This window comes from Thunnus maccoyii, chromosome 5, assembly GCF_910596095.1.
Source record: "Thunnus maccoyii chromosome 5, fThuMac1.1, whole genome shotgun sequence".
NCBI classification, from domain to species: domain Eukaryota; kingdom Metazoa; phylum Chordata; class Actinopteri; order Scombriformes; family Scombridae; genus Thunnus; species Thunnus maccoyii.
In genome coordinates this window covers 28,966,669-28,981,332 of record NC_056537.1, presented here as the reverse complement: position 1 = coordinate 28,981,332, position 14,664 = coordinate 28,966,669, and the positions used below count along the sequence as shown (strand labels likewise).

Genomic DNA, 14,664 nt, shown 5'->3' with positions numbered 1-14,664 from the left:
TTTTTAAAACAGATAATCAAGATCGTAATTAGTTATGTAACTATATAAACAACTGATATTTTTAATTTGAGGACATACGGCATTTTGTTGGCAAGTGGCCATTGTATAAGCAGAATAATAACCTCCAAGTTCTGTGTTGCGCTGCTCGACACTCAACAGAGAAGAGGAGATCATGCCAGCCAGAAGATTTGAAAGGATGTAGTCTTGCTGCACTTCGGTTCAGTGAAGCTGGAATGTTTACCACGACTGACACAAACTGAAGCTCGGCTGTGGTCCAATCTCAAACCAAACACTCTGCCAACAGACACCTGATTAAGAGACTGCTCAGCTTCAACATTCAAAGTGGACACTGTTTTCAAATAATTGAGATTTGAGACTCTCTGGCTGAAGTGTGCAAACCAGTGAGTTTATGTGAAAATCACTGAAGCACCAGACTATATACTGAAGACATAATGAAGATGCAGAAAACCAGTTGTCAGGTGGCTATACAGGCAGAGGAGTTTGGCTGGAAATGAGACCCGTTATGAAAGCACACGATGCCTTACATTTGTTAATCAGCTGCTTGATATACACCTCCTCTACAGCAGAGGGCAGCACAGAGTCAAGAACAAGTCAAGTATACAGCAGAGGAGAGAGGTTGATTAGATGTTACAGTAATCAGAGTTGACAGACATGCATATCGCTGGCTCTCACGCACACATCTGCACTGACAGATGTAGATCTGACGTGATTGGTCAGACTGTCAGCTGTGTGTACCTCTCTCTGCGTTGTCATTGGCTGTGCCACCTCTGGCCAGCAGCTGGGTCTGCAGGCATTCGATCTCTGCGTCTTTGGAAGCCACGAGCTGCTGCAGATCTGAGATTTCTGCCTGTGGAGGAAGACAGGGTGCATGTCTATGAACTGTGTCAGTCTTCCAGGTCATTGGGTAGCTAGGAGTTGTAAATCCACTGGATTTAATTACAATAATAAGAGTATTTTTTAATCAGGTCTATTGACTGCTGGGACATCAGAATTTACATTTTGTTTCTGGTTCACACCTTCCTGAGATCTATTTAAGTCTCATGGCAGACATGTGAGAGCTGCGAGAGCCACATAACGAGGTGAGAATTGTTATCAAATCACTCGAGTAATGATATTAGACAGCATTGTGAGCGGATAATAATGTGAGTGCATCTCTCAAAAGCACACACCTACACACTGGGAAGACAAATCAGGCAATGAATAAGTCCATCACTAGGCTCACTGTGCCAGATGTGACTGTCATGTGATGAGAATTGGTTGTAAATTGTAAATTTTCTTCAAAACCCAAGACTATGTCACCTGGACTCTCCTGAGGACACCAAAGTATAGACAGTATGTTGGACAGAAAAGACAGATAACTTGAAAGAAGAGTTTATCTGAGTCACCAGAGCAGCAATCCCTGACGTGTCATGCTGTTCCACATTGTCCCAACTCAGTTCACATCTCTACTGAAGTTACTCTGATGACTCTCTCGTGACTGACGTGACTGCTTTTGTGACTTGAACATCTACTTGGTCGAACCTGCACAAGTGTCTGAGAATATTTGTTCCATCCATCATTCACTTTCACTAAAACCTTTACAACTGACAAATCCAAAACTAACACAACTGCAAAATTTTGTTATTTGCACCCATGTGTGCTTGTGGCCTAAACTTATACTTGTGACTTTGCTCGTGTCTTTTTTATAAGAGATCAGAGGCTTCATGTTTTTTTGTTTTTTTATGGACTGCCGATACTGAGTTGCAGACTAAAGAACATGACAAAGCTGCTGGAGAACAGGAGCCTAGACAACAGGTGACAGAAAACAGGTGTGTGCAGCAGATTAGCATTAGGTGGTATGCTATAAAGGCAAACTTAACACCTCCTGCAGCTGCTTCACAATAGCAGCCTAACAGAGAAGTGAAGTGGGCAGAGACACAGAATAATTCAAAGTGACTACAGGGTTGATGCAAATGTTTTGTGTGTTTCCTAATTCACATTTTTCCCACCAGTTTGGTATTTTGAGCTTAATACAACAGAGCCTGTGTGAAATTTATGGTTGCTATAGAGAAGTTATAGAGTCCAGCAGCATATTTCAACAGTTATAACTCACTGTCAGCCAGTGTTGTCAAGGTGAGAAGTTGCTAATGCAGCTTTAGGTGCTGACTTTGAAAGAAGGGGATATCAATATCTAATGTGGGTAATAACCTTGATTAACAAAGTGAACAGAAACTCAGCGTGATCACACACACACAAATGATGGATGTGCCAATGCAATATCACATCAGACAAACTGACAGAAAGGGAGAGAGACAGTCAGAGAGACACTGACACATGAGCACATATCCCTTAATTGTTTTACTGTTTTTTTTTCTCAGTCTAACTTTAAGCCATCACAGGACCAACAAAATGCAACACAAGGAGGATCAGGAGGAAAAGGAGAGCTGCAAGTGCAAAATTAGGAAGAGGAGGAGGAAGTGGAGAAGCGTAAGTGCTAAAGAACACAGGGAGAAGAAGTAGAAAAGGAGGGGTATTAGGAGTATTAGGAAAGGACTAATCAGAAGGAAAAAAAACAGCAAGAAGAGCAGGGGAAGAGAGGAAGAGAAGGCACCTGTGCGCTGCGCCAGCGCTCCTCCCAGTGCTGCTTCTCCAGCTGTGTGTGCTCCACAGTCAGCTTGAGGCTGGACAGCTGGGTCATGAGCGACTGGTAACACACATGGAGAGAGTAAGAGATAGAGAGCTAGAGAGGAGAGAGAGACACAGGAAGAGGGTAATGACAGGGAAGGATTTAGAGATGTAGAGAGAAAGGAAGAGCGGAAAAAAAGTGAAGAGAGCAAGCCGCAGAGAGGGGGTTAATAGAGAAGAAGAGAGGATGCAGATAGTGAAAGAGGGAGAGGAAGAGAGGAGGAAGGAAGCACTGTAAGCACAGAGGAAGCAACAGTAGTTTGACCTCCTTCAAATTAACCAAGAACAAACAATAGGTGCATCTCAATTCCCTTATTTGATCTTTCCTTGCCTTTCCATCCTCGCTTGACCCGGAAATAGGTCCGGTCCACCATCATAAAGGGAATCCCAAAGCACTTATTTCTGCTCTGAGGAGCCAGGAGCAAGGATACACAAGAGCAGCCTTCACAGAAGTCTTTAACTGGCCGACACGCCCATTATTGGATATAAGTTATTGATTGGATGCTGCAGCTGATCAGACTGATCTGATACATCACAACATCACTGCAGTTTTATACTGGAATGAAGACAGATAACAGATTCAACTCAAGTGTATCACTCCCGAGTTTTATATTTTATTTGTTTTCTGATTCATCATCTAGTTAAACATCTGTTACTTGTCGGTCTGAACAACAAGATTTTTCTTTTCATGATCTGTTATTTCCCCCATTAACTTTTATTATGGATAAAATTAAAGTCTGTCTGTCTGTCAGCAAGAAACGCAGTTTAAACACATTTATATTTTACATCATTCATCGTCATTTCTATTCAGTCACATGTGAGGCTGACTGTGATGTAGGTTACATCATTTCAATTTTCTCTGAAACATTTAGCCTAACAGATCATTTCCAGTGTTCAAACAACACCCTAATCATATTCTGGGTTATTAAACAATGAATAAATAATATAAATGCATTCTGCCAGTAGAAATGGTTGATGTGCCTCTGAGCAGGACACAGTATAAATACAGAATGCATGTTTTTATTATGTGAAAGTGTTTGTTGAACAAGTAACAGGCTACAGAGAGAAAACAGCTGCTTTGGCAGTGACAATTGTGCACCTTTTAGTATTAGCACAGCGCATGTGTGTACAGACGCAACTCCATCAAGTCTCTACAGCTGTTAAAATTCAACTCACAGCTGATCCAGCTGTGATCAGCTGCCACCATCATCAGAAACCGACATCGCTTCACATGACGCTTCAGAGGAAAGGACATCTCATTTCTCTAAAACCATACTGTCTTTCCTTGTTTCCTCTTTCCTCACATGGTTTCCTTGTCTCTCCTTGCATCCTCGGTGGGAGGGACTTAGACGCAAGGAAAGGACACAAGTGAAGGAATCATGGATGCAATTTAAGGGAATTGAGATGCACCTTATGTGTTAGGAGAGAGATGCTCGGTTTAGGAAATTAACCTCTTAAACTCTGCTGGTCAAAAGTTATGTTGTGCAACCAAGCTTTGTCCAAATTCAAAAATCATTACTTTACTTTATGCTGTAGTAAAGACTTCAAAGATTTCAAAAATACCAAAACATGTCAGGCTGACCTTAGAGAAAAGTGTATAAAATTATGAACAAGAAATCAAGAGTATTTTCACTTGATGTGATGGTAAAGCTACAAGAAACACTGTGTTGTGAGTTTGGATATATTTCATTCCATGTACAGTATATAACAAAACTGAGTCAATATCACTAAAATGTTAAGTAATTACAAAACCTTTCCATTTAATACAATTGTATTTGTTTTAAGACAAAACCCAAGAAGAATTAAACAAATTCCCTTGAAAAACGGAATGTTTGTCTAATTAAATTATAATGAAATGTCTATATTTAAGAACAAACTACAACAAAAGTCAGCGCACCCTTCATTCTTTTATTTTTTTAATATTTGGTACGCCTGTCTTTAATTTTGATGACAGATTGGATCGTCCTGGACATGGATGATACCAGTCCAGAACAAATCTGTGGAGAGATGTTCTCATTCTTCACAGATGATTATTTTCAGCTGTTCTTTGCTGGAGGGGTTTTGTTGCTCTGCCTTCCTCTTTAAAATACTCTAAAGATGTTCTATTGGATTCAGGTCAGGGGAAATACTTGGCCAGGTCATAGTTTTTACTTTTTTCTCCTTTAAAAACTCTTGTGTGATTTTTGCAGTGTGTTTGGGATCATTGTCATGTTGGAAAATTCCTCTCCTGCCAAACTTCTTGAGACTGGGAGTCATTTTTTCATTCAGTATTTGGGTTTACAAACTTACATTCATAGTGCCATCTATAAATGTCATCTCCCTACACCTTTTGCACTCATGCAGCCCCATATCAACACACTCCCAGCTCCATGTTTCACAATTACCACTATGCAGTCACTGTGTTAGTCCTGGCCAGGTCCACACCAAACATGCTGGACCCCATCTGATCCAAACTAATATATTTTGGTTTCATCTGAACTAAGAATGTGCTGCCATCAGGCTTCTTGTCATGTTGTTTGGCAACGTTTAATCTTGCAGTTTTGTGAGCAATGGTTTTCTTTTTGTCTGTAGAAGTTGACTTCATGCAAAGTCCTTCACACTGTCTGAGCAGTCACTGAAACACCAATTTCCACAGATAATCTTTGTGCCAAGTCAAAAGCACTTTCCTTTTTTCAATGCAAGGTTGCATAAATAGCAAATTGTGCGTGCCATCATTTATTGTGGACGGCCACTGCACCTTCTGTTATTGGTAGTATGGGTCTTCCTGTATCTCCTAACCACTGCTGCAACTATGTTTTGGCTTCTGTCCAGTAGCCTACTGATGATCTTGTACCCTCTCCCATCTTTATGAAGTCTCACAATCTGGTTTCTTACTTATTCAGATAATTCCTCACCACGTGGAGCCACGTTGCATGAGACAAAACCCAGACCAAAACTGAGAAGGTTGTGGTGTTCGCAGGTTCTTTTATAACCTTGTTCAGGCAATTAGTCTTAATTGGAAGTCACAAGTGTAATCATTTTTGTATCAATGGTCACAGGTGTACTCACTTTTGTTGCATTGAGGTTGTACTTTGAGGCCTGTATTTTCAATGTAGTCTATCTAAAATGTTTGTTTTTAATTACAAATAAGATCAAATACAATGGACTTCACCCTAAAAATACTACAATTATTGTAAGATGATACAATTTTGATACAATTCATTTAACAGTTTAGTGATATTGCACAGGGGTGTATTCAGTTTTGTTACATACTGTATATAAACACACATATTCCAACAGAGAATGTATGTGAAAAAGTTTTTTTTCCTGACTTCTGATTTAAAAAGTAACTAAAAAGCAGTGTTTCACTACCTTCTCTGGCTGACATTTTGAAGTCTGTTGCACCTCTGACCACAGCCAGGATCACTGATGTGTGCTTTGTTGCACCTGTAACCCCACCCGCTGGTGATGTCACATGGTACTGGAGTACACTTGTACATCATAGCAGCAAGGTGAGATGTTAAACCACTGAAGGTTAGCAAAAACTTTTTCAGCTGATGTTAAGTTGCTCTTTGAAGGGAAAATGGGAAGTTTAAGAGGTTAAATCCATTAGCAAGGCAAGAGAAGCGTCATCCAGTCCACATTACAAAATTATATTATTTTGCATCTTGATACACAGTACTAGATAGATAGATTTTCTCTCACTCAGACATTCTTGCCAAAATGTCCAGTTTTAGAGGAAAAGCCCAGATGTAGGTTCATGTTCAAGAATACAATTTGCAGCTGTATTTATTTACATGTTTCTTCTGCAGCTCTGTACCTTGCATATTACCAACCCATTTTTCCACCCAGACTGCTGGAATCTGTAACACTGGTACAAACTAAAAATTGATTTCTTTATCTACAGCTGTTACTTGTAAAACACACAACATAGGAACAATATGTACTGTATATATACTGTATGTAACTGGTCCAGATTGGCTGACTACAGAGGTATATGACTTATGCTATATGTTTGTGTAAGCTGTACCTTGGTGGCTCTTAGTTTCCTCTCATACTGGCTCTTCTCTCCCTCCAGCTCCTCCACCTTGTTCTTGAGCTGCTTCATTTCTTGTAGCAAATCCTGCAGAAAGCAGAAAAACCAAAACACGGTGTCTTTTAGTTCATAAATGTCTTTGTAAAAGCCAGCTTCAACAGTCTAAACAGTCATGCAGGTGAATTCACCTACTTGTGCACAATTATTCTGAAAGTTCAGATTTCTTAAAATTCTTCCAAACTTCAGAATCAGCAGGATGTTTGTCTGCATTACTGAACTGTGCACATGCCAACATGTAAATGGGAGGGTATTCAAACATCAGGTTCACATCAAGTGCAGTTATAAAGGTCTCCGGGGCCAGACAGTACAGTGGTTAATGTAGGAAACATGATCCTCCTGAAACAGACACCACAGCGTGCAGTTATCCACAACCAGGAAAAGGATGAACCTGAGGACCCACAACAGGACTGAAAGCCACCCAGGCTGCACATCTGCCTGAATGGACATTTACAAAGCCACCCTCCAAGGAAAACCTTGTATTGTATCCTCTAAAAGTTAACCATGCCATTTTCATTTTCATCTTAAAACACTGCCTTTTGGCAGTAATATTTTTTATAGGAACTGTTACATGACCCATCCACCTGGTCAGTGTAGGAGGAAACAGACATGTAAAACTTTGTTAGTAGAGGGAAGACCCGCTGTCATGCAAGCAAACCACATCAAATGAAATAAAACCACAACGCCTGGTACAAAACCCAATTTGAAAGGATTTATAAAGACAAAGTCCAGATCGGGGCTTAAATGCGCTTTTCCAAATGCTTCATATACTTGAGGAGTTACTGATGACTGAGACAGGTGCATGTTTCTGAGTTGCTGTCCTCAACATCTTCCTGTAAACTATTACAATAGATGGTGCTGGTGTAGCTGCTTATTTTACTTACTGTCACAAGTTAAGCTTCAAAAACCTCAATAACACCTGAAATGTATAGAAGCATTTAGAAAGCCAATCAAAGGTCTCCATATCTGCAAGAACCAGAGTAGAGCGTGACCCCAACATCCTGCAGTACACACACAGACACACTACAAGAGAGGCTGTTAGTTTGATTCTGTGGAAATTTGCAAATACCGGGTGGCGTGTGGACTGGTTAAAAGGGTAGAGGAGGAGAAGAGAAGAAATGATGGGGAAGGAGGGGAAGATGAGTTCATCCATCAAGTCTCCCTACGTGTACAGTCTGTCCTCCATTGTGCATCCGGGCGTCAGAGCCACACAGGCTCGGGTTTGAGTCGCCTAACCCGACCTGAAGGCTGTGGCCCTGAGCTGGGCTGCCTCTGGCCTCCCCCTGCTGGGCCTCCCTCTCCTCCAGGGCCCGTTTCTCCTGGATACGTGTGCTGATCTCCTCCTGAAACTTGCACATCTGCTCCTGGAGCTCACTGATGAGATTTACCACACACTGGGAGGGACGGGGCGATGGAGTACAGCAGACAAATGACGGACGGTGGAAGAGGTAAAATTGGTGAGATGAGGAGAAGAAAAGAGGATTGAATGAAAGTCATTTCCGAGGAGAGGAGAGGAGAGGAGAGGAGAGTCAGACATGATCTTAATTTAATCTAGTCAATACTTGGGAATGCCTGTTTCCATTTATCCATCACAGTCGACTGTTACTGAGGAAAACATCACAGAATCGCCCAAAAAAAATGTAACAAACTGAGAACCAAATTAATTATAAAACATAGTGCAGAGGAAGCATTGTAACTGTGTAATGAAGAACTTGAGGTTGGAGGAATCCTAAAAATGTTCCTGATTAAGGAAAGAAAACATTACATTCACAGATACAAATGACCCACAACCAAACTGTATCACACCACTAAGGATCCCAATGGTCACTTACATACATATAAAAATACTCTTTTCATGAGAGATAAGAAAACTATCCAATGTTTTATCCTACTTTTATAAAATGAGTCACTGTTGGGGCAGTGGGAGTGTGTAAGACAGATGCAGCCTCAGGGCAGATGTAGGCGAGGCATCATGCCTCACTGTCTCACATTGTTGAATTAGTGTAAGAAACAGATATGTGCTTGAATATTCAACTGAACACACACACACACACACACAGAGTACAAATCTTTCTGCCCCATTTTTCTTTTGATGCCATGTGAGGACTGACAGGAAAAGAGCAATGTATTAACTTCCAAGTTATTCTGGGGTCACTGGAGAAAGCGGACAGTCCAGTAGAGTTTGGAAAGAAGAGATGAGGCAAAAACCTCATCTAACATGGGGGGTGGTGGGTTAGGGTTGGGTTGGGTTATTTGGACTGACTGCACTCTTAAGGGGGCCCTGTGACTAAATTGAATGAATTGGGCTTCACAACATATAAAAAGAAAAAATAATAATCTCTTTTTTCTTAATGTCAAAGTCAAAAGGTCAGACACTGAAAGGCAAACTGCCACAATCCAGTTCTGATCCATGACACATCTTGTTCTGATATAACTCAACACATCTGCAAAATTATTAGTCTGATGCACTCATTGTTGTCATGTTTCTACAGCCCACATCCCAGAGATCACCTGTCAATTTAACATTACACATGATGCACATGTGCTTGCTTTGATGCTTGCTGATGAATGTAAATCCTTTATTCACTCTCCTTTAAGCTCTGTTTTGGTTTCCACCAACTCCTGAGTCCCTTTGGCGGCTAAATGCTCCACTAGGGTCACCAGCTAGTTGCTATCTTTGTTTGTCTTTGCTGCTGAACAGTGGTTTAATCAGCCTTTAACTGAATACAACTTCCTGCTGCAGCTGAAAACGGTTCTGAGCAGAACTTGATAGCAAACATTAAAGCCAAAACAATGAGCTGACAGATATAAAGCTCCGTAGAGCTGAGGGGAACTGCAGAGTCAGGTGATAATTCTTTGTTGGTTCATCACTATGAGCAACATCTTTTACATACAGATAGTTATTTAATTCATAAAAACATTTATTACATTAACAACATTTATAGTGTAGCAGCTTTAATGTAAAGATAACAGCAGAAAAAGAGGCAGCAGCAACAAGCTCTAGTAGTTTCTCTTCAAAGCTTTCTCTTTCTCGTCACATCTTGTGGACATGTGACTTTTTATTTCTGAGGACATGCACAACCAACACTCAAAAAAATGCAGCATATATAAGGTAACCATCATGTGGCACATGAATGTGTAGTTAAAAGCGAGTATATCAGCGCTCTACTGTGATTTCTTTTTTTATTAGATTTTCTGTAGATTAAGTTTGAGTTTTTGTAGGTTGGTCTCTTTTTTTCTTTTCATCTGAAGTACCCTTAAAACACAGTTATTAAGAATAAAGAAAAAATACTTTAAAAAGACTATACAGAATTTTTCACAGGACAAAGTTTTCAGTCACAGACTCTTAATCGATAAACTCTGTTAAAACGTACAGCACAATATCTAACAGAAATGATGTGATCCTTCTTTCAGTGGACCATTACAGGCTCTCAAACCTCAATGTAATAGCTCCACCCTTAGCATCAGAGTTATTATAAGATGTTTGAACTCAAGCCAAGTCTGGTCACAGCAGAAACAGGGCCATGACCCGGAATTTAGACCAACACACAGACAAAGAGAGCAAGACAGGAAGAGAAGATAAGACAAAGCTGATGGAGAGGATCAACAATAATAGACATTCAGGTGGATAGAACAACACATACAGAAAGACAGACAGGAGGGAGCTGACATCTGAGTTGATGACTTGACTGACAACACTGTTATCTTGTAATTTCAACCTTTTCACAGCCAGTTATATAAACTGAAAAATGCATGATCATCAAACTAAAAGCCTCTTTCCTGAAGAGTTGATGTTTTAGTAACTCAAGGTTTTCATCTGACAGCAGTGAGTTTGTGTGTGGTGCTGGTGTGGTTTCGAGAAGTGAAAGTGTTTGGCCCCCAGGAATGCTCAGAATGGATGCCTACCATTCCTCCTGCCAACCAACCGGAGCCTCGCAGCTGTTACAAACCACACACACACACACACACTCATTTCCTGACAAAAATGTAGACTAGTGTCAGCTGCCATCACAATGTGACCAAAGCAAAATTCCAGCACTGTACATCGGATATGTTGGATTTGGGTGTGTACGCGTGTGTATATGATCAGATGCAGTATCTCTTTACTGCACTAACCAAGCATCAACTTGTCAATGTTAAAACAGCTCTGTTAGACACCACAGAGGCAGATCTGATGGTAAGATCTCAGTGCTGGAGCCTTAAGCTCAGAGAACCAGCCTTGTGATCCCATAACTGGCTGGAAACTCACACTGTTCTTTCTTTCCTAACAAACTGCTGCTGAAGTGCCCCCGAGCCTGGCATGCGACTGTTTATATACTTAATACCTGTCACAGTTGGACTATGAAAGGAAAACATGCAGACGTCTCTCTAAGAAAAACACAAGACACATGAATACGTATGATTATGAGATGAATAAATGATCATCAAGACGCATGCTTTCAAATTATTGTAGTTTTCCTTGCAACACAAACTTCAAACTAGACCTGAGGGTACTATTTGGTAATATACTGTATGTGATACGCCCCTGTATCAATGAATACTTTAGTCAGGATAAGAGACAGTGAAAGACGAATGTCTGCTGGCATTGCACACTGTCTCGTTTTTAAGAATAATTACAGTTTATTATAACATGGGCCTTATTTTTGTAATTTTGATCATTCTTGTCGGTAATAACACTGTACTCACTGAGTTAACTCCTGAGATGTGGGAACTTGGCTACACTGACTGAGGTTTTAAACAAACATCTAGGTTAGTCAAACTTATTTGGAAGAGAAAATAAAGTCAAACAGTAAAACCACTGCCTTAATCATCCATCACATTTTACAGACCAAAGCTCCTGGTTCAACTTTGACCTACCATACTAACTATCTTGCATATACTGTTTTTCTGTGCAATAAGGGATTATTACTAATATTTCAAGTGTGCTGATGTTGAGTTTTATCTATTTGTGGTTCACATAAACTGCCAAATCAGTTTGAAACCTGTCTGATCATCTGAACACTTTGTTGTAGAGATGTAGCCGTTTTCCTAGAAATGACTTTGGTGAGTACAGTGTTACTCTAACCAATAGAAATGATGAACAAAACAAAATACTAAGTCTACAGCCATGCTAGCAGCTCTGTGAGGCTGTACTTAGGCACAGCGGTGCTTAGGGCTAATTGCTATCATCAGCATGCTAACATGCTCACAATGACAATTTTAACATTCTGATGTTTAGCAGGTAATATTTACCACAGTTACCATCTTAGTTTAGCTAATGACCATGCTAATATTTGCTAATTAGCATTAAACACAAAATAGAGCTGAGTCCAAGTTGGACAAAATAAATTTTTAACCTGATAATGACACTAGATGAGAAGTTAATGGATCACCATGGTTATTACAATTCATCCAGAGGGGAACATGGATGTCTGATCCTAATTTCATTCAAATCCATCCGATAGTTGTTGCGATATTTCAGTCTGGACCAAAGTGGTGGACCAAAGTTTTAATAAACTGTAAGTATCCTTTAATCAGTCACTGTTCTTCCTAGTGCTTCATTAGTGATTTCACAGTGTCAAAACACCACAGCACATATACTGTACTGTTTAAAATCATGGCTTCCTGCAGGGGGCAGGATATTCCATATGAGTTGTGTACAGGAGGCAGAAATGTTACGAGAAAAGTCAGTTCACATGATGGTTTTCTCATAAAGGCAGACATCACTGACAGTTACATCCTGCAGGATTTGTGGCATGAATGCCCTGCATGTTCACTTTGTGTGTGTGCCTTGCAGGACAGAAAACAATATTTCCACAGCACACCCTGTCATTTTTCATCTTAACATCTGTCTGTCACTGTCTCTCATCTTGTCCCTCTGTTGCTTTTCTTCTTTTTCTCTCCACCTTCAGTCCTCTTCGACCCACACACACACAAACACACAGATACAGAAACACACACGCACACGGCCAAACCACAAGAGCAGCTTCAGTATCTTGCGGTGCCAGTGGGGAGCAGCTGGGTGTCACAATGAACAAAGTCCACACAAAGAAACTAGTGAAGACAAGCAAAGACTGCTCAACTAGAATTGGGTAATGCAATGTTTGTTGGTATATGTGTGTGTGCACATGTATTCAGGTACAGTGGTAATGTGTCTGTGTTTCGACATTCAAACATCCCACTACAAAAAGTGATGTTTGCTTTAGCTGGTGAAAAAATATGGCATAAACCTAGGTCCTACCCAATCTTTAATAGTGGACAGACAGGTGTCAGGTCTTTTAGGACTTATTCATTTCAGTTGTTTCTGATGTTTCACCTGCTTTGCAATGCTTGCTTACAGTTTGATGTCAGCTGTCTGTGTGGCAAGCCGTCTGCAGGGTGTTGTTGAAACTGTCTGCAGAGACCAGTTGATGTGTCGTGGCTTGTTTCAGAGCCTCAACACTGAAGCTTGTTTCTCATCCAGACACATTTAATTATTACCTCTGCCAGTGAAGCTGGATGGGGGGCATGTTTTCAATGTTTGTCTGTTTAGTATCTGGGTGACAGATTTGGCTGAAATATGGTGTTTGGGGACAACCATTCATCAACTGATTGGACGTTACTGGATGATTTGAACTTCAGCCATGACAAATACGATGTGCTAATGAACTCGTGGGAAAGCTTAACGTCTTGTTGGTTGATTTAGTGAGAAAACCAAACCTGAAAGACAACAAATGAATCATTTAGGACTGTAGCATTGGAAGTTGGAGAACTGTTCAGTGTTGGCAGAGGTTTAACTAACACTAGAGCTTGTACTGCAAGCTGAAACCATTTTCCTGGTGTAACACAGAATCAAAAGTTTGAACTTGTTTAAACTGTAAATTGAATAAGGAGTTGGGAGTAGCTATTATTTTTATGGATGGCAATGTTGGTCCGTCGAACGGTTGGTTGGTCCATCACTCTGGTCCAGACTATTAGATGGATTGTTATGAAATTTTGTACAGACGTTCATGGTCCCCAGAGTATGACTTGTAATAACATGGATATCCTCACTTTTCATCTATTTCTATCATCAGGTCACCTGCAAAATTCATGACATTCCCATCAGCCTCAGCTGTACTTTGTGTTTAGTGATAATTAGCAAATATTAATATGCTAACATGCTAAACCAACACTGAATATGGTAATCATTATTACCTACTAAGCATAAACATACTGGCATTATCATTGTGAGCATCTTAGCATACTCATGTGAGCATTTAGCTCAAGTATAACCTCACAGAACCGCTAGCATGGCTGTAAACTCTTAATCTTGTCTTAATTGTCCTGGATATTACTTTTTGTTCATCTCTGTAGCGGTAAGGATTGTCAGTTGCTTGGTCAGTTAGTTGGGTTGGTCCATCCAACACTTTTGTCCAGATCAATTTAGTACATTAACTAATAGGCAGCTGCTATGGATAGTCAGCCTTCAGCTGCCAGTGGGGCTGTAGAGTTCCAGTCATGTTTCCCTGTAATAATAAGACCCATGTATTTTCAAAAAGCTCATTACACTACAAACCTGATATAAGAAAGTTTAAACATTTTCAGTTTTCCATCATTCCAATATCATTCAGAATGTGTTGATAGTTAAATGCAATCTATTCTTGTTGCTATTGTACAGTGTAAGTGTTTCGACACAGTCCATGCCCCGGGTGAATTAGCTGTCACCTCCATGTTGACCCGCTGACAACTCTGAAGCTGATGACAGATCTGTGAACAGGCCCAGTTCATATCAAACACACATTCCACCAATCAACATCCTCATTAGTGAGATGTGCCAGCAGCTAACAGGTGACATCACACAAACAGTAATTAAGGGGAATTCAGTAGTATGAGTGTCAGCAGTGCTTGTTAGCATGAGCAATTACCTGGTGGAAGATACAAACAAAAGAGCACCACCTCGAGAAACT

The 14,664-nt window shown here is 40.4% G+C and overlaps 1 protein-coding gene across 7 annotated transcripts in view; it reads right to left on the bottom strand.

Annotated features, from left to right (window-relative positions):
• ppfibp2b (PPFIA binding protein 2b) overlaps positions 1 to 14,664 on the bottom strand; it is an 84,674-nt gene that overhangs the window by 17,244 nt on the left and 52,766 nt on the right. For 6 of the 7 annotated variants that reach the window (XM_042411221.1, XM_042411215.1, XM_042411216.1 and 3 more), the window contains 3 exons: positions 7,924 to 8,151; positions 6,695 to 6,787; positions 757 to 868 (listed from right to left, as the gene is read on the bottom strand). In XM_042411221.1, the coding sequence (XP_042267155.1) occupies positions 757 to 868; positions 6,695 to 6,787; positions 7,924 to 8,151 (433 nt within the window). The remainder of the gene's footprint in view (positions 1 to 756; positions 869 to 6,694; positions 6,788 to 7,923; positions 8,152 to 14,664) is intronic. The other variant, XM_042411219.1, reaches the window with a different exon arrangement.